The sequence below is a fragment of the Periophthalmus magnuspinnatus genome, chromosome 9 (assembly GCF_009829125.3).
Source record: "Periophthalmus magnuspinnatus isolate fPerMag1 chromosome 9, fPerMag1.2.pri, whole genome shotgun sequence".
In the NCBI taxonomy this organism is placed as follows: Eukaryota; Metazoa; Chordata; class Actinopteri; order Gobiiformes; family Gobiidae; genus Periophthalmus; species Periophthalmus magnuspinnatus.
The window spans coordinates 31,808,872-31,829,930 of NC_047134.1; the positions used below are offsets into that span (position 1 = coordinate 31,808,872).

The 21,059-nt window shown below is 40.7% G+C and overlaps 1 protein-coding gene across 1 annotated transcript in view; it reads left to right on the forward strand.

The window, feature by feature from the left end:
* zmat4a (zinc finger, matrin-type 4a) overlaps positions 1-21,059 on the forward strand; it is a 239,555-nt gene that overhangs the window by 37,452 nt on the left and 181,044 nt on the right. The window contains exon 2 of the mRNA XM_033972605.2: positions 81-182. Within this exon, the coding sequence (XP_033828496.2) occupies positions 81-182 (102 nt within the window). The remainder of the gene's footprint in view (positions 1-80; positions 183-21,059) is intronic.

Sequence of the window (21,059 nt, forward strand, 5' to 3'; positions counted from 1 at the left end):
TATATATTTGTTTTGTGCTGTTTCGTTTTGTGTCTTTGAAATATGGCCACTAAACCACTGTGTGTATTTGTGTTTTCCAGATGAAGTCTACAGAGGTGGACCAAGGGCTATTCACAGACAGCTACTGCAAAGTGTGCAGCGCCCAGCTCATCTCCGAGTCTCAGAGGGTCGCACACTATGAGGTACACTTCACACAGATTACGATCTTATGTGGTGATGTTCATAGCAACTGGCCTGTTCTTGAGCCAAGACACTTCATACCATGACAGTGTCTATAGACGACTGTACTGATGTGTAGGGCTGTAGTCTACATTAATTGGTCGATGGAATCTTAGTCGACTAAAAATTTGTATTAATCGACTAATCATGACTCTTCTCTGAGGCCTCAGAACATCTGCCACAGAGGCTCAAGCCACCTCAGCCTGCTCCTGATCATGGGGTATCTGCGATCCTGTCCTTTTGGTCATGACCATAGGTGAGGGTAGGAACATAGATTGACCGGTAAATCGAGAGCTTTGCCTTTGGACTTAGGTCTTTCTTAATTTTATTTAGATTATGAGGATTTTTAAGGGACAACAGCAGAAATGAGAAGTTAGTGAGTGAGTTAGCTGAAGAATAAGTATGCTAAGTCCAATATGTTTTATATAAATACATTGTTTCCTAGTACTTTTTTCAGCATAAATACTTGTTTTTTGCATAAACGTCCGTGCAGGTGTAGTCTTGTGAGTGCAGTTTGGGTCAGATGCATAGAATAATAGTTTTCACTCCCTTTTTAGTCGGCAGGACATGTCAGCCCTTGAGGGGTGTATAGTGTTGGTGACACTTATGGAGATAATCTTCAATTATAATATTTGGTTTATTAAGTTTCATTTAGGGATAGGAGATATTTTGGTTCCAGCGTTGGTATCAGCTGATATAGGTTTTTGGGTGCTTCTCCATTTTCTGAATGCTCTTGAACAGGCTAATAAGTCAAAATGGAAATATAAGAGCATTTTATGAATTTACACAAACATGTAACATTTCTACATCCAGATGAATACATTTTTTAAACAATTTTCAACTGAACAGTATTAGACAGTGTACCAGTGCTGCCTCCACTTTAGCAGCTCCACATGTTACACCTCACTGTCCTTGTGAGACATTGTGAGCTACTGTGTGGTCACTGTGTGTTACTGTGACCCCGAGCCATTAATCTGCAGACTGAAAATAGAGTGAGAGAGAGAAAGCTAGGAATGAAGAGAAGGCTGAAGAGAGGGAGAGAGAGAGGGGTTCATAAAGAGACCAACATGTCATATCATTTTTATCAGTATAGCATGACCCGTGGCATCCCGCTCCAATGAAAATCCCAAACCCTCTCCCTTTCATCTGTCGTGCTGCCAAATCTGTTGCTGCTTCTATTCTGCTCAACCATGATGCCGTGTGCAAAAGAAGGGAGGTTTACAATCATTTACATCATCATTTTTATCACATCAAAATTACACACGTTACCACAAGGGCTGCCAAACTGAACACATTAACTCATCACTAATCTAAACAAATAGTTGTATTATCATAAACTGATGTTTTGACCACACATGCACATACGTTTGGCGTGGAGCCTTCCCCGACAGGTGCTCAGGAGCAGCACATATCATAGGGTTACACATAAAATACATGAGTCCTCACATGGATGAGTGCAGATCAGTCAGTGCTTGATGTTTATGACTGCAGAGCAGAGAAAAACGGTGTAGCTCTGCTGATGGAGCAGATAGGCAGCATCATTTCTGTCAGTCTACCCCAGAGCAGCTGTGGCTACAATTGATACTTTGATGTCAACATTCCCTGGAGGTGTGATACCATCTGAAGGTACTTCTCTGTCTGAAGCTCTGTTACTCACATTAGACTTTAATCTGAGCTTTGCTTTAACACAATCTGACCAGAGAGAGCTGACTTAGTTGGAGCTACAACAGGTGAGCTGACTTCTGTTATTAAACAATCAAACGTCTAAAGAGGAAAATCAAACGTCTAAACAGGAAAATCAAACGTCTAAACAGGAAAATCAAACGTCTAAACAGGACTATGAATGCTCGTATTGATCACAGGCTCCAGAAAATGTGTTGTTTAAATCCATTTTGTATTTAAATTGTGACTATTTGAACAGTGTTTGCTAATGTGTGCATTGTGTGTCCATGCTAACTGCTGAACATTCCACCATAGAGATACATGTAGAACACCCCCAGTGTGATGTAATTGTAAAGTATCAACAGTAGCCTACCTCTACTAAGTGTCAAGTGAATGATTAATGACCCGAGAGGCCTCAACAAGACAAGTTTAAGACATTGTTAATGCAAGGTAATGTATATTTTATTGATCTCTTGTCTGGGAAAATCATTCACTGTATTTGACCCAAACCTAAACCAGTGCCATTGACTTGTTTGTCAGGATTAAGTAAGACACAAAGTAAGAGTGCAGAATAAAAACCTTTCAGTGATATGCACAGCTAAACAGAACCGTTTTGAGTCTGGATTTAAACAGTAGAGGCCTGTCTCACATCTTCAGAAAGACTGTTCCAGGTTTTAGCTGCATAAAACTGAAACGCTGATTCCCCATGTCTAGTCCTGATTCTGGGCACCAGTAGGAGGCAGGTCCCTGAGGTCCTCAGAGTGTGAGATGGTTCATATGGCACTAACATGTGGGAGATGTACTTTGGTGCTGGTCCATGGAGAGACTTGTTCACAAGCAGAGCTGCTGTAAAGTCTATTCTCTGAGCCACAGGCACCAGTGCAGAGACCTGAGCACAGGACAATGATTTTTAGATGGTAAAAAGCTGCAGATATTAGGGGGTAACTGGTGTGCAAACCTGCAAGGACCCGAAAATCAAACCCAGAACCTTATGTGAGAGCAAAGCGGTCCCATAACACAATTAACCAGGAATTCAACCACCAATCTTAATGTTTTAATGGGGAGTAAAATTCCTCCCCTTCTTCACTGTTATCCCTGAAAGACTCCTCTAAACGCCTGCTTAACATTTGTATCTTCTTCCCCACAAATCAGCTCCATGAGTCCTGCACTGCCAGCTTTGTGTTCCCTCTCCCTGATAATCTCTTTGTGAGTTCATCCAAAGTTTGCTGCCCTGCATTTCCTGTATTCAACTTCTAAACCTGTTGTGTGGCGGCTCCTCTTGTTTCTCCATCTAAGCTCGGAGTGTCTCGGGTTATCGCTTTGTTCTCTCGGGGAAGTGTGGGGAGAGGAAATGACTGGTCAGAATCAAATCAAATATTCATTCTGTTTTGGTTTTCTGCAGACTCGGGGAGAGGCTTGAGTACAGGGTTTGGCCCCGTGCCGAATTGGAGCGGTTCCGAGTTTTGGAGCGATTCCCGTAACGCTCCCTGACATGTTTGGGTTGTGCTGAGGTAAAGGGGGATTATACACAAGGGAGATAAAAATGGCAAACTTTGTGCAAGGGATTTTTTGCTTTTGTTTATCGGAGTTGATTTATATAGAGTTTTGGTTTATGTATTTATGCTGTCTGCTGCGACTGCTACAAAAGGGTAGCTAAGGTGGAAGAGTACGGCCAAAAAGTACCCAAGAAGAGTTACAAAATACTTGCAATTGCTTATTCCTCAATGAAAAGGTACTCGGAAACTATATGAAGGTTAAGGAGTTAATTGCTCCAACAGACAAAACTATGACTTCAATGAGAAATCGGAAGAATCCTGAGTTGACATTTAAAATAATCGTCTATTTAAAATCCATGCCAAAAGATCTAATAAAAAATAGAAAAAAATAATCCTCAATACAGAAAAAAAAGAAAAAATAATTTCCTCAGTACATGCAAAAAGGCTTTTACATATCTATTTAATAACATTTTTAATTAATCAAATCTCCCCAATTTTACGAGGTTTTAACCAACCCTCCTTACGGTGAGTTGTGATTCTGTGCAACGCTCAGCCCACAAGCCCCTATATCATCCACGCTCCCTCATGACAATTCTTCATAAATATACAAAAGCATGATACAGAACTGTGCACAACGACTTCACAAATCTGATGTGATGTAGTTTCATTAGTGGGATTCAGGAAAGAGCATCAAAAATGAAAGTGAAACCTAAAAATGTTAATACGTTGTTGTTGTTGTTGTTGTTGTAAATATAGCATTTTCAAAACAATAAAAGGTAACGCGATGCTCTGTGTTGGCGGTTAATACATCATAAATAAATAAATAAAAATAAAAAAAACTGAAAACTTACAAAAATATATAATGGCAGAAGAAAATGGATGGACAATGCATTTATATATTGTGAACATTTTCATACATTTTCTCAATGTAGGGGATACAAAACTAATCATAAATCATAAAACGTCTTAGTGGGTACACAACTCATAAAAACTTTGAGAACAACAGGTTTTGTGGCTGAAAAATTAGAACTGTTGCCATAGCTATTAACAATTTTAAAGTAAATATTATATCTTTCAACAGAAAAAGTCCCATCTGCACATGCACGAGACATAAGGCGTATTCAGTTCCATTGGAGGTAAAGATGGTGTGGACAGTACTCTGTGTTCCTGGGACAGCTCCAGAGAAGGCAGCCGTCTTCTCTCATTTCCAATAACTTGAAATGGATACGCGTGTCTTCCACAAGAATAGTCTTATCTGAACTCAAGGCTTTACAAATAAAGATTATCAAATGTTAGCAAGGCGTTATTATATTGACAAACATATATTGTGTTACAGGGGTTTAAAGTGTTTGTATATTTTATTTTTTTCAATGGGGGTACAAATCTAATCAGAGGTAACTGGTATATCAATATTGTTGTTTTGGAGAGATACAAAATTAGAATATTGAGTGTCATCCGTATATATGTATGTATACATATAAAAACACACACACAAACACACATAAAGGTCCTATTTTACGCATTTTAAACCATGTGGGTGTAAAGTCCCAAGTGTCTTGCACAAGGACACAGCAGCAGTATTCAACCATGAGAACTGCTATTGCACCACCAAGACGTCGGCCGCTGGATCTGACTGCTTTACCAATTACGACCCAGCTCAGTTAGGGAAAAGGGGAAGTAACAAAACAAGGTGGAAATTTGTAAAACTAAAGTTATAATTTATTTAAAAGGAATGTTAAGGTTAAATATAACAAAAAGAGGCTCTAAACAGAGTAGTTTTCAATGTGTAACTTAAATATAGCTAACAAAACAAAAATTACCAAAAGTTACAATCACACAAAACAAACGAGTCTCGGAATTAACCAAAGATCTAGAAGAGTCACAATTTCAAAGTTCAGTTTATAAGAGTCACAAAGACCAGAAGTGGCGCGCTGTTCCTGCCAGAACCAAGCAGCCCGGAGTGGCAGGGGGCGGGTCCTTTTAAAGGGGGTGCTGCCAGGTGGAAGGTTGTGATTGGCCAGGCTCTTGATTGTTGCTCGAATCAGATGCAGGGCCCTCCAGTCACTGAGCAGCCAGCTAGAGGAACACCGCCTGGAGAGGTCCATGGAGAGACAGCAGGGACAACACCGAGACATGTAGGAGGAGCTGGAGGCCAAAAACTGAGAGCTGAGGTGAACAAGACAGTCTAGGTCCACAAGAACATGTCAAAATCATCATTTATAATAAAAAAAGATTGTAAGGTTCAGTTTACAGTTGGCCACACAATTATAGCTTCTTAAGACTTACCAGCGCCTTTTTATCTGTGTCAAATGTAAACGCATGGGCCAAAAAAATCTCAAGATAATTATCCACATGTGCGCACGATCTTGTGGCAGTTTTATCTTCCAGGATCAAGTCCCTTCCCTAATCACTCCATTCTAAATCTCACACAGAAAGCCACATAGAATACATGGCATCCTAAACTGTCCAACACCACGCGCTATTTGCCCCATTTGTAATTCTTTCCATCAAGATTAATCCCGCGAGCCCGTGCTTATCTCATATTCTGTTTAGCGTGCTCATTTTGACGGACAGCGCGTCTCATTCACACTAATGCAGCTTTGGCTAATCCCTCCGCCGCACAGTTTGGTCCGTAACCCTGGTTCTATGAGTGACAGCGAAAGGCATACATACTGCCGATCATTTTCAAACACCCAAGCTTTAAAAGTGAACACAAGCTAGCTTTTTTTTCCTCAATTTTTGGTTCAAATAGGCAGTTGGCCAATGCTAATTTATGCTATCTCTGTGGACCAAGTGTAAAGCTAAAGGTTTTTGATGTGGTGTTTGGAAAATTGGGTTGTTTGTTATGGTGGTTTGGACGTAATTGAGAAGCAAGAAATGAAAGGAATTGTCCACATTTTTTGCAGAAAAGAACTATTGCTCTGTTGGGGAGGATTTTTGAATAGTAGAACGTAAAGCGACACAAAACAACAACGAAAACAAATTATAGTGTGTAGGTCACAAATAAACGTTGACATCCAAAACTGAAGGATCCACAGAAAGATTTGGTTCTGATAAATATTTTTAAACTTTGACTGCTCTTTTATAAGCTCTTTTTATAAGCTGACGTGCTTTGTGGGATATTCGGAGCCATAGTTGGTAATGTCCCATTTCATTACAGGAAATAGAAACGAAAACGTCAGTGTCGCAACGCAAACTCTCATTCATCTGTGCATTGAGTTTTGTCTTGTTTAAATAATAATAATAGTTTAAATAAAGACAAAGTTAAAATCTGTCCATCCATCCATTCATTTTCTTGCGGGGTCATCAGTCTAAGCAGGGACTCCCAGACTTCCCTCACCCCAGACACGTCCTCCAGCTCCCCCGGTGGGACCCCAAGTCGTTCCCAGGCCAGTCGAGAGACATAGTCCCTCCAGCGTGTCCTAGGTTTTCCCTGGGGCCTCCTTTCGGTCGATTTGTCCAGTTGACAGATTTAAACTTTGTCTTTTGCTATGGATCAGACCCGGACAACTGAGGTATTACACAGGCAAGAGTAATAATAGTGCCTTGGTTTTATAAAGCGCCTTCCAAGACACCCATAGTACGAGTCTGTCAGTCTGCACCATCTGACCTCCACCAACACTCACCCAGACACCGAATTCAAACTAGGCAAGAGGAAGTGAAGTGTCTTGCTCAAGGACGCAATCACAGTATGGACTAGAGCCGCTGTGACCCCTCTGTGGCGTCTGGTATTCCCAGTTTTGTCTTGGATTGCTCTGGATTTGTTTTTATCTGTACTTGATAAAGATGCCATATTCTCCTCTGATTTATTGGTGACGCTACCGTGTCCAAAAACTGTTAAAATTTTGAAAACTGATCTGTGAAAAGCGTTTATAAACTAATCTCAGTGAATTATTAAGTTCTCTGAGGTAAGTGAGGAATACATTTGGACCACTGCAAACTGTTCTAATTAACTAGTTCTGCTTTTCACATTTTTTTAGACACTATAAGAGGTTAGAAAGTTTCAAAATGTTCAAACCAGTATACAAAAACATTACCGAAGATTGACCTACTAACCCTATCTTGACACTCATTACAGTTCCCAGTTCTAGAAGACACATCTTAACATGCGACACTATCACCGCATCTATTTTTGTCTTAAGCTACAAAACAATCTCTCCTTTAGTTTTGAAGAATTCTTTGAAAAGGTGCAGAATTAGCATATCGCCAGTAGCACCGTGTATCTGGGGCCGTCGTCTTTGAACCCAACCGGCTCACCGATGGCATCTAATTATGAAGAATTTTCATGCTAGCTGTCGGTAGCATCACTGTGACGGCAAAACTCCACTCTGACCTCTGACAGCTGTGGAAAGCTCTTATAAACTCATTGCAGGGAATAATTGGGATGCTAGGAATGCCTGGGATACATTCGGACCATCGCAAATTGTTTAAAATGAACTCCTTTTTAAACTCAGGTACAGCAGTTATTTTCAGAAATCTGTTAAAGAGGTTAAAAAGATTGAAACTGACCTTGTTGCAGTGAATAATTGGAATGCTAGAAATGCATAAGGTAAGCGAGGAATAACTTTGGACCTCTGCAAACAAGTTAAAATTTACTAGTTCTAAAAGAGGTTACAAAGTTCGAAACCGAGTCAAACTATCGTAGAAAAACATGACCAAAAATCGACCTATTGATTCCGTCTCAGCGCTAGTTTTTAGTTCAGACGACACATCTTAACACAAGGTACTATCGCTGCGTCTATTTTTGTCTAAGTTACAAAACGATCTCGCCTTTACTCTTGAAGAAACCTTTGAAAAGGAGCAAAATTAGCATATCGCCCGTGGCTCCGTGTATCTGGGGACGTCTTCTTTGAACCCAGCCAGCTCAGCGATGTCAATGTGCATCTAATCGTGAAGTATTTTCGTCATCTGTGAACCAGGAAGTGAAGCTGGTTTTGCTGTTACCATGCTAGCTGTTCTTAGCATTACTCTAAGCGCTGGTCTCTAAAAGTTGTGGAAATCTTGGCGCGTAATTAGGACGCTTGGAATGCATAAGGTAAGTAAGGTGTGACTTTGGACCACTCCAAATAAGTTAAAATGTAAAGTAGTTCTATTTTTCATGTTTTTAAGACAGTAAGAGAGGTTAATAAGGTTGAAAATTAGTCAGCAAACAAACACATGACCAAAGATTTATCTATTGACCCCATCTCAACACTGTTTTCTAGGACAGAAGACACATCTCAACACAAGGTACTATCACCGCATCGATTTTGATCTAAGTTACAAAACGATATCGCCTTTAGTTTTGGAAGAATTCTTTGAAAAGGTGCAACATTAGCATATCGCCAGTGGCACCGTGTATCTGGGGACGTCTTCTTTGAACTCAAACCAACCTGGCTATGTCAAGAACAAAAAAGCATGCAAAAATAATCCACGCTAAGCATTTTCAGGATTACTTGTACACCATTCCTCCTTTTGTCCCACATTTTTCCGAGTGCTCAAACGCAGCACGCCGGTTGACAGGAGCCGCTTTGTAAACTGTGTACCAGGACTGGGAGCTGTCTTCACTTGTGACTTGACGAGCTTTTCTAAGGAGAGAGTTTGAAATGGTTGTCGTTTTCAAGTGAGATTTTTAACTTGTGCTTAGCAAGTTAGTGGTAGGAAGTATTCGGAAGAGGCATTAGCTTCCTGTTATACTCATGAATCGGTGCTAGTCATGGATCTATTGAAATGACTGGATATGGTAATGCTATCTTAGAGCTGTCTCGAGTTGGATTAGAGGCCACTCATTGGTACTACAATGAAAAAATCCCTCCTGCCCAGAAAGAATCCTTCTCACAGCGTACAATATAACGACAGGGCATCTACAGCTTTCACAAAGGTGGAATTTTATGGCGACTTTTACCTATTTTCAGATCATAAACTTTTTCTCCGCTCAAAATCTATCCTTTTTAATTGCACCATGGCCACTCTAGCTTAAATGGTCTAAAGAGTGAACCCAGCTCCATTTCATAATCAATATATTTAAAATAGATCCTTCATTTGAATGTGATCTGACTGCTCTAGGGTTGGCTCTACTCTTTCCTATTCAAACTCGCTTCTTTGCTCCCTTTGCGGTCGTTCCACTCTGCTCGCTCTCGTCGCACAAAGCCTCACGGGGGTAGCTCAACTGCAAAAATGGTCAAGCGGCAGGGGCAGGACTAGATGTACGTGGCCACTAAAGGCTAAACTAGCGACGTGCGCCTTTGAGCGTTGACTTCGAGGGGCGTGTTTAGGCCCCGGGGCTTGGTGCTAGTTCAGCCTCTGCAGCTCAACGAGTGAATTCTGGAGGTTCTGAGCTTTCACGTGAGGTCTGTGCATGTATGTGTCCTCTAATACCTTTTCAAAGTAAGAGCGCAGGGTCATATAGATCCTTTACGAAGCATCTTATCTTGGTTATTTTTGGTGATGGAGTCGGATATAGTTTGGAGATATAATAATAATACTGTAAATAATTTGTTTCTAATCCAGATGTTCAGAGTCTAAGTGTGTATTTTTTGTTTTCACCCCATACCCCCATGCATTTGACCCATCTGTAAATCCTGTTGGGGCAGGAGTGAAGCGCCTGGGGACCCTTCTTCAGATCTTGAGCTAGTCTCGGTCCGGACTACCCAAGCAGGAGGATTTTTTTTTTTTTTTTTTTTTTTTTCTGTTAAGGTTATAAGCTCTTCTCAACCTCACAACTGACAAACTCCCGTACTGATGTGGCGTGGAAAGTTTTCAAAAGAACCATCTGAGCAGGATTCTTCACAGACAAGTTTATATGGCACTATTTCCTGTTAAGTCTCACATAAAAGCAGTGACTTGTCAGAATTCACCCCTCTCCCCCTCTCTCTCTTTTTCTCTCTCTCCTGGTCCCTCTTTCTCTCTCTGTCTCTCCCTCCGTCTCTCCCTCTTCTTCTGGGCTCCGTCTTCTCGTTCTCGACACAGTTTGCGGTCTCTGGAGGTTTATTACACTTCAGTTCTTCCGGCTTCAGAAGCACTCACACTTCAAAGAGTCATCAGCCTGCCTCTCTCATTCACTCTCTCTTTTCTCTCTCTTCTCTTTTTTCTTTCTTCCCGCACTCTCTTTTTCTCTCCTCTCTCTCTTTTCCCACATATATCTCTCATATACTCTTCACATATACTCTTTTTCTTTCTCTCCTCCCTCCTCTCTCTCTTTTCGCTCACTCTGTCACTTTTTCTTCTCTCTCTTCTCCCTCATCGCTCTCTTTCAATCTCATCTGTCTTTCCCTCCCCACTGTCTCATGTTTTTCACCCCTCTCTCCTCCATCATTTCTCTTTCTTTCACTATCTTCTCTTTCTTTCTCTCCTCACCTCTCTTTCCCCCTTTCTTGTCCCTCATCTCTCTCTCTCTGTCACTCGTCTTTCTCTTTCCACAATCTCTCATATCTCTCTCTCTGACTCTCTTTCCCCAGTCTCTTCCCTATCTCCTCCCTCATCTATCACTCTCTCTCATGTCTCTCTCTCTCTTTCCCCAATCTTCCCGTCTTCTCCTTCATTTCTCTCTCTGTCTGTCACTCTCCTCTCTTTCCCTAATCTCTCTCATATCTCCTCCCTCATCTCTGTCTCGCTCCCCCTCTCTCTTCCTCTCTCCCTCACAAATTTCTTTCCCCTCTCTTTTCTCTTTCTTTCCTCCCGTGTCTCCTCTCCTTCCCCCTCCCTGTCCTTCCTCAACTTTCTCTGTCACTGTCCTCTCTCTCATTCTCTCCCCTTTTTCTCCTCCCTCATCTATGTCATTGTTATCTCTCTTTTGTCTCCCCTTTCTCTCCTCCCTCATCTGTTACTCTTGTTTCTCTCTTTTTCTCCCCACTGTCTCCTCTCTTTCTGCCCCCTCTCTCCTCCCTCATCTTTCACTCTTGTCTCACTTTTTATCCCCACTATCTCCTCTCTTTCTCATTTACTCTCCTCTCTCTCCACTGTTTCCTCTCTTCCCCCCTCCTCTCTCACTCTCATTTCTCTCTTTCTCTCCCCACTACCTCCTCTTTTTCTCCCCTCTCCCTCTCCTCCCTCATCTCTGTCACTCTCTTTCTCTTTTATTCCCACGGTCTCCTCTCTTTCCCCTCCCTCTCTGTCCTCCCTCATCTTTCACCTTCACTCTCCTTTCTCTCCCTCCACTATCTCCTCTCTTTCTCCCCTTCTCTCTCTCTCTCTTCCGTCATCTCTCTTTTTCTCCCCCCAAAATCTCTTTCTCCCCTTTCACTCTCCTCCCTCATCTCTGTCACTCTGCTCTCTCTTTCTTCCTCTACTGTCTCCTCTCTTTCACCCTTCCATCTCCTCCCTCATCTCTCTCTCGCACTCTCCTGTCTCTTTCTCTCCCCACAATCTCGTCTCTTTCTCCCCTCTCATTCTCTTCCCTCATCTCTGTCACTCTGCTCTCTCTTTCTCCCTCTACTGTCTCCTCTCTTTCACCCTTCCATCTCCTCCCTCATCTCTCTCTCGTACTCTCCTCTCTCTTTCTCTCCCCACAATCTCGTCTCTTTCTCCCCTCTCTGTCTCCCTGTCGCTTTCCCTGTTTCTTTCCAGTCTCTCTCAATCTCCCCTCTTCCTGTTCTCCCTCATCTCTCTCTCTTTTACCCTCTTTCCTCTCTCTCATTCCATCGTCTGTCAGATCTTGGCCATCAGAACTTGGCAGACTCATCTACAGCTCCTCCATCACTTCTCTATCACTTCTTAAAGCTCATATTTCTGTAGTAATCCTCTTCTCTGAGAGTTGGGTGTTTTCTTTTGAAGGATGTTAAGGCCGTAAATATCACAAACGCATTTGTCAACTTCGACGTCAATCCATCACCAAGTTTTATGCTCTTTTCAGAATATCAAAAATAAAACTTCAACTGGATGACTGTTTTACGAGATAAACAACATTTACAAAAAAAAACAAAAAAAAAAACGTACTTATGAGTCACTTTAGGAATTGTACTTTGAAGCGTACTCTTTAGACACAATACACCTGCTTATCTACATGGAGACGTTACTACATTGCCCCGAAAGTTCCACAGTGACGTCACGCAGTTACCATGGTGACGCAAACATAACCCGATTTAGAAGAAAAAAACAAAACAAAACACCAAATGGACAAATCAGTCAGTCAGTTCTTGGTCACACTGTGTTAAAAACAAATTTCAGATGAAAGTCTAACTTGAGTAACAGAGCTTCAGACAGAGCAGTGCCTCTAGTTAGCTTTACTTCCCCAGGATTGACACACACTTCATCAACACTTTATGAAGATGTGCGTCTGCTCACCGAGGAATCTCCCTGTTTTCAAAATGGACGTGATTGACACCTGGATCAGCCAACTGGAGACAGGCACCGTCCCTGTAGGAAATAATGAACAAAAACAAACAAACATGACCAGTTTCTGCAGAATCAATGAGTGAAGCACTAAACTGTTTAAAAAAAAAAAAAAAAAATGTAAAAAAACCCCAAAACTGATCTCGTTGGACGATTACATTTGATCGGACTTGAGACGTTGTCGTAACGGTGGGTGTAGTGGACCAAAGAGTGCAGACTCGGGGCAGATTTACAGTGTTTATTTTACAGATTGTGAAATAATTAACAAGAGTTCATTAACCCAGCAAGGAACTGGGAGCGGGGTGTGAGCCAGAGTCCGGGACGAGACAAGAGGGTGAAGACCAGGAGTTGAACAGGACCGGGGCCGGAGCGGGAGACGTGGAGCAAGACGGAGTCCAGGACGAGACAAGGAGGTGAAGACAAAGGGTGGACTGTACCGGAGCTGGGGTGCGGAGGCAGGAGCAGGAACGAGCGGGAGCAGGAATGTAGACATGCGGACACTCTGGCCACGAATAGGATGAAGCAACGCAGGAATTCAGGACCGAAGGAACGACGGCGCAGAACAGGGTGAAGAAACGCAGACGATCTCGCGCCGAGTGTCTGGTCCTGGCTCCTCTTATACTCCGCAGAAGGTGGGAGTAATTCAGCCCAGCTCCGGCAGGTGAGGGAGGGAAGGAGCAGGACAGGAGGTAAAACGTGGAGCGGACGGTGCGGATCATGACAAACGTAAAGGAGGACACGGGGACCAGACTGATATCAATCTGTATAAAGAACACAGTACAAAGAGATATCATTCTGGACTTTACAGGCAAACGATTCATATCATACGAAGAAATAACAAAGAAATAGCAAAGAAATAGCATCTTGTAAATGAACAGGTAGCTTTTCCACCGCCAGAAAAGTTACATAATGCACCTTTAAAGAAGACCTCCTGTGCTTGTGTCTGCTCTATAGTTATAATCTGGCTCATCACAACAAAGACAGAAGTTGTCGGCACCAGAGTAGCGAGTGGCAGAATTATTTACTTTTGAAAATAAAATTGGAGAATGAAGTAAACACAGGAGTTGATCTGTAAAATGACATCTTGAACGTAAGCTTTTAAAGATGCAGAAATCACTTCAAATGCAAGTTTGTGTAATTAAATGTTAAGGGTAAACAACTGTACCATGGTTAAAAGCTCTGAAACGTCAATTTTTGCATAATTGGTCCACTTTTTTTCGTGTCAGTTTCACCATTTCTGTACAACGCTGCAATAATTCCAATCAAAATTCAATTCATTCTTATTTATTATCCATCGTTTTATGTTACACGATATCGCCAAAGCACATTTCCTAGTTTGAGAATTTGGTTCATCAGCAACGGCGATAAAACGTTTTACTATTTGATTTCTAACTCAGAATAATAGTAACAAGATTAACCCAAAGCAAGTCTAAACAAACTCTGAGTCTCCTACAGTTACGACGCTATCCATTGCGTATAACTATCCCTGTAGCCATCTTGGGCCTAACCAGCACTAATAGACCAACCAATTCTCCTAAGCACGGGAGATAATGGAAAAGCAATTAGCGCCGACGCGAAGCACTTAAAGGCTAGAGGACTGAGAAAACGCACCACTCAGCCCAAATGCACAACCCCACGGTGGACATCTGCCGTCTGCACTGGGGGAAAATCTACATTATAAACACGAGTGCGCTTCAAGATAGCATTTCCATGACGCCACAATATTCTAGAATCTCCGGAGAAGAAGGTCAGAAGGACAAGTGCGTGCTGTCGGTGTCCCGTTGGGGCAAAACACTTCGCCCGCCTGTGTATGGATGTATTAGTGAGTGATTGGCGGCGGTTGGAGGACTTGATCGGGCAGGTTGTGCGCCATCGACAGCAAGTCACGACTATACCTCAGCTTACCGCCATCAAAAGTGTAAAGTTCCCTAAGCTTCTCGCAATAACAAATTTCATAAATACTGTATATCTATATTCTTCCTGATGTTACAAAAGAAGGAAAAGAAGGAGGTGCTGTGTAATCCCTCCTTAAAAATCGAGATTGTGCTTATAATCTTCAAGGACATGATGTATTTAAAAAAACAAGTGTCAGAACAAATGTAAAACAGCTCTGCATTTCAACTGTTGGAGTAAATGTTTGGAACAGGTTAGATGATTATGTTAAAGTTTGCAGAACCTTGAGCCGTTTTTAAAGTTTGTACAAAAAGAAAATCATAAACTCATATGCTGAATTGCTTGTTTTTGGTCATATTGTAAACACTGTTGAATACAGCAGCTCTTTACGTTTAGTACAAAAGGTCATAAGCTTAGGCTTCTGCCTATTCCTTTTTCAGACTTTGTGGACTTTGATTTGCTTTTGTGGATTTAAGACAGAAATGGATGATGATGGTGGTGGATGATGATGATGGATGATGATGATGATGATGATGATGATGATGATGGTGGTGGATGATGATGATGGTGGATGATGATGATGGTAAATGATGATGATGATGGATGATGATGATGGTGGATGATGATGATGGTGGATGATGATGATGATGATGATGGTGGATGATGATGGTGGATGATGATGATGGTGGATGATGATGATTATGATGGTGGATGATGATGATGGTGGATGATGATGATGGTGGATGATGATGATGGTGGATGATGATGATGGTGGATGATGATGATGATGATGGTGGTGGATGATGATGGTGGATGATGATGATGGTGGATGATGATGATGATGATGGTGGATGATGATGATGGTGGATGATGATGATGGTGGATGATGATGATGATGATGATGGTGGATGATGATGATGATGATGGTGGATGATGATGGTGGATGATGGTGGATGATGATGGATGATGATGGATGATGATGAGGCTAGTTTAGGTGTCTTATACTTGTTCTGATACAGCTTCAAAGGTCAAAGGTTCATTTCTGTCCATTTCTGTGACTTTTTTTTAGTATTGCTCAAACGACTATATAGTTTCAGTGCTAGTTTTAGTATTGATTAGTATCTCATTTTTCGATACTTTAGACAACCCCGCTCTCTACCTCTCTTAGTCACCTCCATTCTCTCCGCTCTTATCATTCCGCGTACGTGTTAGCGCATTTGACCTCCGCTGTACTTCACCATCGCATTTTCCGAGCCGTGATTTCCTCCGGACATCTCCCTGACAGCCTCTCGTCTCCTCCCCCCACCGGTGCCTCCACACGGCGCGAGCATGTGTGGGTGTAGCGCGGCGTGGCTATCGACGAGCTAATCTGCATTTCCCGTCCCCACACGTTTTGACCTTTAGCGATATCGATTTTTTTGGAGCAGAGGATTAGCCAAAGCGCAGTAGTAGCTCAGTGGTAGAGTACAGCCCCCTGGTTCAGATCATATCTATCAGAGCGTGGTTTTAGGGAGTTTGGGGTTTTATGATTTTAACTCAACATGATCTGGAAGTCAGGCTTACAAATGCTAATTGCTAATCACGGGTACATCATAGAAGACGGTGTTTTTTAGTTAAAAGACGGGCATTACACTTCTACGTGCTAACACATAACATTGCTGCACATATTTATATCACCGTGTTAGCTTATTGTTTTGAAAATGCTATATTAAAATGCTACATCACAATCGGCGTGCATTCTGAAAGTGAAACTACTGCATATCGCATCAGGTTTGTGAAGTTGTAGTGCATTCTTTTGTGTCATGGTTTGAACAGGATCTTACCGCTAACTGTAAGGAAGGTTTGAATAGTGCTTATAGTTTGAATAGTGGAGAGATTGCTAGATTACTCAAACATGCACAGATGACGTATAAAACCTTTTCAGACACGTTTTGATATTTTAATGAGGGAACAATGTTGTAATGTTATAGAAAAGGTCGATTTTGCGCGATACTTCGTTGAAAAGATTCCACCGCACACCACCCACTAAAATATGATCAAATAACAGTTTTGCACACAAAGTTCAAGAACAGCAGGAGAATAGGAAACATGTTCAATCACAATCGAGATAAAATACATCATTTAGGGAAAAAATTGTGCAAATATTTATTGATTTGGTTCCTTCTATTGGGCAATGAGGACTGTTTTGCTTTCTCAGCCGGTTCAGAAGTTACCCCAGAGACTCCAAAATGGTAAATTATTTAGTTAAATGCATATGGAAATGAAACTGAAACTAGATTTTTTTCCCCCCAAGACTATGTCACGATAATTACTATATCAACTTATGAGAAGAGGAACAATCATTTTCAGGGTCAATATTTATCATGAGGACTTTCTCTTTGTACACATGTGAATATGTCTTGTTTTTTGTTTGTTTTGTGTACTACGATGAGATTTGAGTTGAATTACGAGATTTTGAATTATGAACTTTTATGACTCATTATAGACACAAACTAACTACTTAAGTGTTGCTTTCTGTCATTTATTTCTTGCAGTTCATATTTTGTAACAATAGTGTGCATTTAGAATAGTTTTTGGGAGATAATTCAGCTTTATGATTTGTTTTTCGTCTCTATTTACTTCAACGATATATCGCACTTCAGAGTTTATCGTGACAGATCTATCCAAGACACACCTGGCAATGTAATACTCCCCGAAAATCATTGAGTTAAGACATTAATAGCGACTCCTTGAAGACTTCTTTTACAGATTGTAGATTGCACACTACAGCAGACGGGATTTTTTGATTGTCCCAGATAAGGATGGTTGTCTGACGCACTGTATGATGCAAACAAACAAAGAATAGGCGATAGCGAAACAAAATTTAAAAGCAACTTATTCAGTAGGCTTCTTCAGTTCTGACAGAGTTCTGGTAAGTCGCTGTCTTATAAACTAACACACCCTAGTTGTTTACAGAAAGGAGTATCTAAGGCAGAGGTGTCAAACTCATTTTCACCGAGGGCCACATCAGCAAAATGGCCGCCATCAAGGGCCAGATGTGACTGTGGCAGGATAAATGTCACTAAATGTAAACAAATGTAAAATAAATGCAACATTTTTAACCTTGTTAAATAACTGTTTCTGTATTTATTACTTATTCAAGTTGCAAATATTACATATCTGTGTATGTGAATTTCCTGATAAAGTGACATTTTTCTTCAGCACTGCTTCAAAAACAGACTTTTTTAGCCTTTTAATTATTGGACAGTTTGTTGTTTTTCTTGCAGACTCACTTTTTCATACTTAGCTCCGTGTTTGGTGTCAAAATGTCGACGTAGATTGGACCGACCCGCCCCATAACACAAAAAACATACAGATTTTCTCCTTAAAGCACAAACTTGTATTCACCTTTAGCACCTTTCTTGAAACTTCCTTCCACGCCGACAATTTTCCTCTTCCTGAACAATTTGGGATGATTATTTGCAAATATTTCGCAGTGTCACTTGTTGGGAAAATCTCATTATTTATTGTCAGTGCACACATTAAAGCAGCATAGACTTAACTCAAGCCTTAATTTACCTTCTCGCGGGCCACATAAAATGATGTGGCGGGCCACATTTGGCCCCCGGGCCTTGAGTTTGACATATGTGATCTAAGGTGTGATCTGTCACCTAAGTCCTATTTTTGCATAATTGTTCATGCCCCTAATGAGGTGTCTAGTCACTATTAGCTTAGCCTAACTAGCCCGTGTAGTTCCGGTGTAGTTAGGTCCTCGATTCAGACAGATATAATGTAGTGGCGTAGCAGAACCTTGTCATAACTGAAGTAGCTAGTGGCGAAATCTGTTAATCGGAATCGTTTTGTCCAGTTGACAGATTCAGTTTTCTCTTTTGTTATTGACGTACCTGGAGGACTGAGGACAGAAAGTAGGAGACAGAAACTAGCTTGGCTTAACTGGCACGGGTTAAACTTTTTCATTTGGTGTTTTTGTTTTTGACAAATTGCAAGGTAACGTGAATCCTTTTGTATCCTTTTGTGTCTTTAACCTCTAACCAAGTACCACCAGATCTTAATCAAGTATATAACAGGACTATTCCAGGTGTAATCTAGGGCTAAACCACGTCTAAAAGTGAACTTCCACTGTAGTTCTAAACAAGAAACTGTCCAAAATAAGACAAAAAAGTGGCTAAATTAACTTTAAATTCAGCAAACCTATCAAAGCACTATCTGAAGGAACACGTACCACAGTTTGGGAAACACTGAACCACGCCACATTTCTGATAAAAAGTGTCCCCCATTTGATGTTTTTTTTTTTTTTTTCCTGGAATGTTCCACAGCATGATATTAAATGACTCTATCGTGGATTTATTCATTTAAAAATTACTTCAAAACACACACTGTTACTGTGAGCAGAGTCTCCTCTCCACAGATCTGACCTGTAACTTGACCTGGTTATGTCCTAATGGAGATTCTTACTTGTTTACATGGAGGTAGATGAGTTAAATGCCACACTGTGTAACATGTCTATGTGGAATGGAGCGGTTGACAGATTCTCCACCACAAAAGTTTCAACATTTAAAGGAAATGTATGTAACATTTTGATCATAATTTCAAAACGTGACCCATCAGTGTCCCCAAATACGAGGGTCATTCAATAAATAAGGTGAATTTTTCAGTATAAGGACTTTTAATACAGTTAGAAGCTTACTTTATTATTTTTATTTTTTTTGTTTTTCACATGGATTTAATAAAAAAAAAACTTTGAGAGTTTTGGCGATTAACAAAGATGGCCGACACTGCTCCGTCCTTCTTTAAACAATTTAGCCACTTGTAGACATTTTTTTAGCTGAAACATGCGGCACCAGACACAGTTGACATTCTCCTATGAATTTCAACGGGTTTGCACCTTCAGCAACCAAAAACTTGATAACTGACCGCTGTCCAACCCTGGAGCTTCTTGGTCGGCCATCTTTGTTAATCGCCAAAACTCTCAAAGTGTTTTTTTTTTATTAAATCCATGTGAAAAACAAGTAAAACAAACAAACAAACAAAAAAGTAAGCTTCTAACTGTATTAAAAGTCCTTACACCAAAAAATTATTATATAAATTATCTTATTTATTGAATGACCCTCATATTAGACATGTTCAAATCAAACTTTTACCGATAACAATTCTAATGTTGATTTATTCTTAATTGCAAACACATTGGACATGATGACCAAGTAGTTTATGTTGTAATTTGATGGGTTTTTTTTTTTTAAACTTTATTTTTATTAGGGGTTTTATAAGTATTTTAGAAGAGAAAGAACAGCAGACCACAAAAACAATACAGAGCATCCAGGAAAGAATACAGAAACAATGCACAGTTATTCCATTAACATGATCATATAACTAGTTTTTCAATATAACAAGTCAATTTCTCCCAATATCTTTTACATTTGTCGGCAGAAAGTCTCAGTGAAAAGGTCAGTCTCTCCATGTCGTAGATCTCGGTGACGACTTGAATCCAGTCACTGAGTGTAGGTTCGTCCTTACACAACCATTTGCGGGTTATGGTTATTCTTCGCTCCAGCTACTAGTATTGACAAAAGATATTTATCAGATCTTAGCATCCCATGTGGAAGTTTACTCAAATAGACTTCAGTGAATCCCCATGTCAAGCCAGGTCCAAACATATCCTGGATTACTCTTATCATTGTAATTTGATGTTTTGGTTCCTCATTTGGGTTGCCAGTTTCAATGCTGAAATGCATCTCTCTGATCTGAATGGTCACCACCTAAACCCCAGCACCTGCAGCCGATCATGAATCAGTGAATTCTGAAGGTTCTGAACTTTTACATGAAGCATGGCCCGTCCGTATAGAAAGGATAAGAAGAAGAACTTGTAAATTTCCTCTATCTATTTCAACACACATCATTTTAAGCTGCAAATCATGAAATACCAATACAAAACTGTCCAAAATTGTCCCGAAAACCCCACTAAACTATAATATGTCTCCTTTATTTGCTCTTTTTTCAGGTTCATCTAATTAAATTCAAACAGCACTAGACAAATGCCACCTCCTTGGATCTGGCCACCTGCTTATAATAATGAGGCCAGATAATTGAGACGCCACTATTACTCGGCTATGAGGAGGGTGTAAGCGCAAACGGCTTTATTTACTGCACCTAATGCGGAGTTTACACACTTTAATTATGGTTCGTCTCTAGGGGGCGCTTCAGTGGAGAGGATATTAATAAAAGGCTCTGTGGAGATGGACCTGTTGGCACAAAATGAGCACCAGACTGGGTATAATGCAGGAATGGGTTGGGAATGCTGGACTTTTTGATACTTTTATGGGTTGATTGCAAAAAAAAGTAGATTAATTTAGATGTAATAACACTTTAAGCGTATTACACATGACATTTTTGAGTTTAAAATTAGAAAATAAATCTGAAGTAGCTTGAAAAAAATAAAATAATTAATCAGAAACAAATCAAATATATCAGTTCAGGTAAATT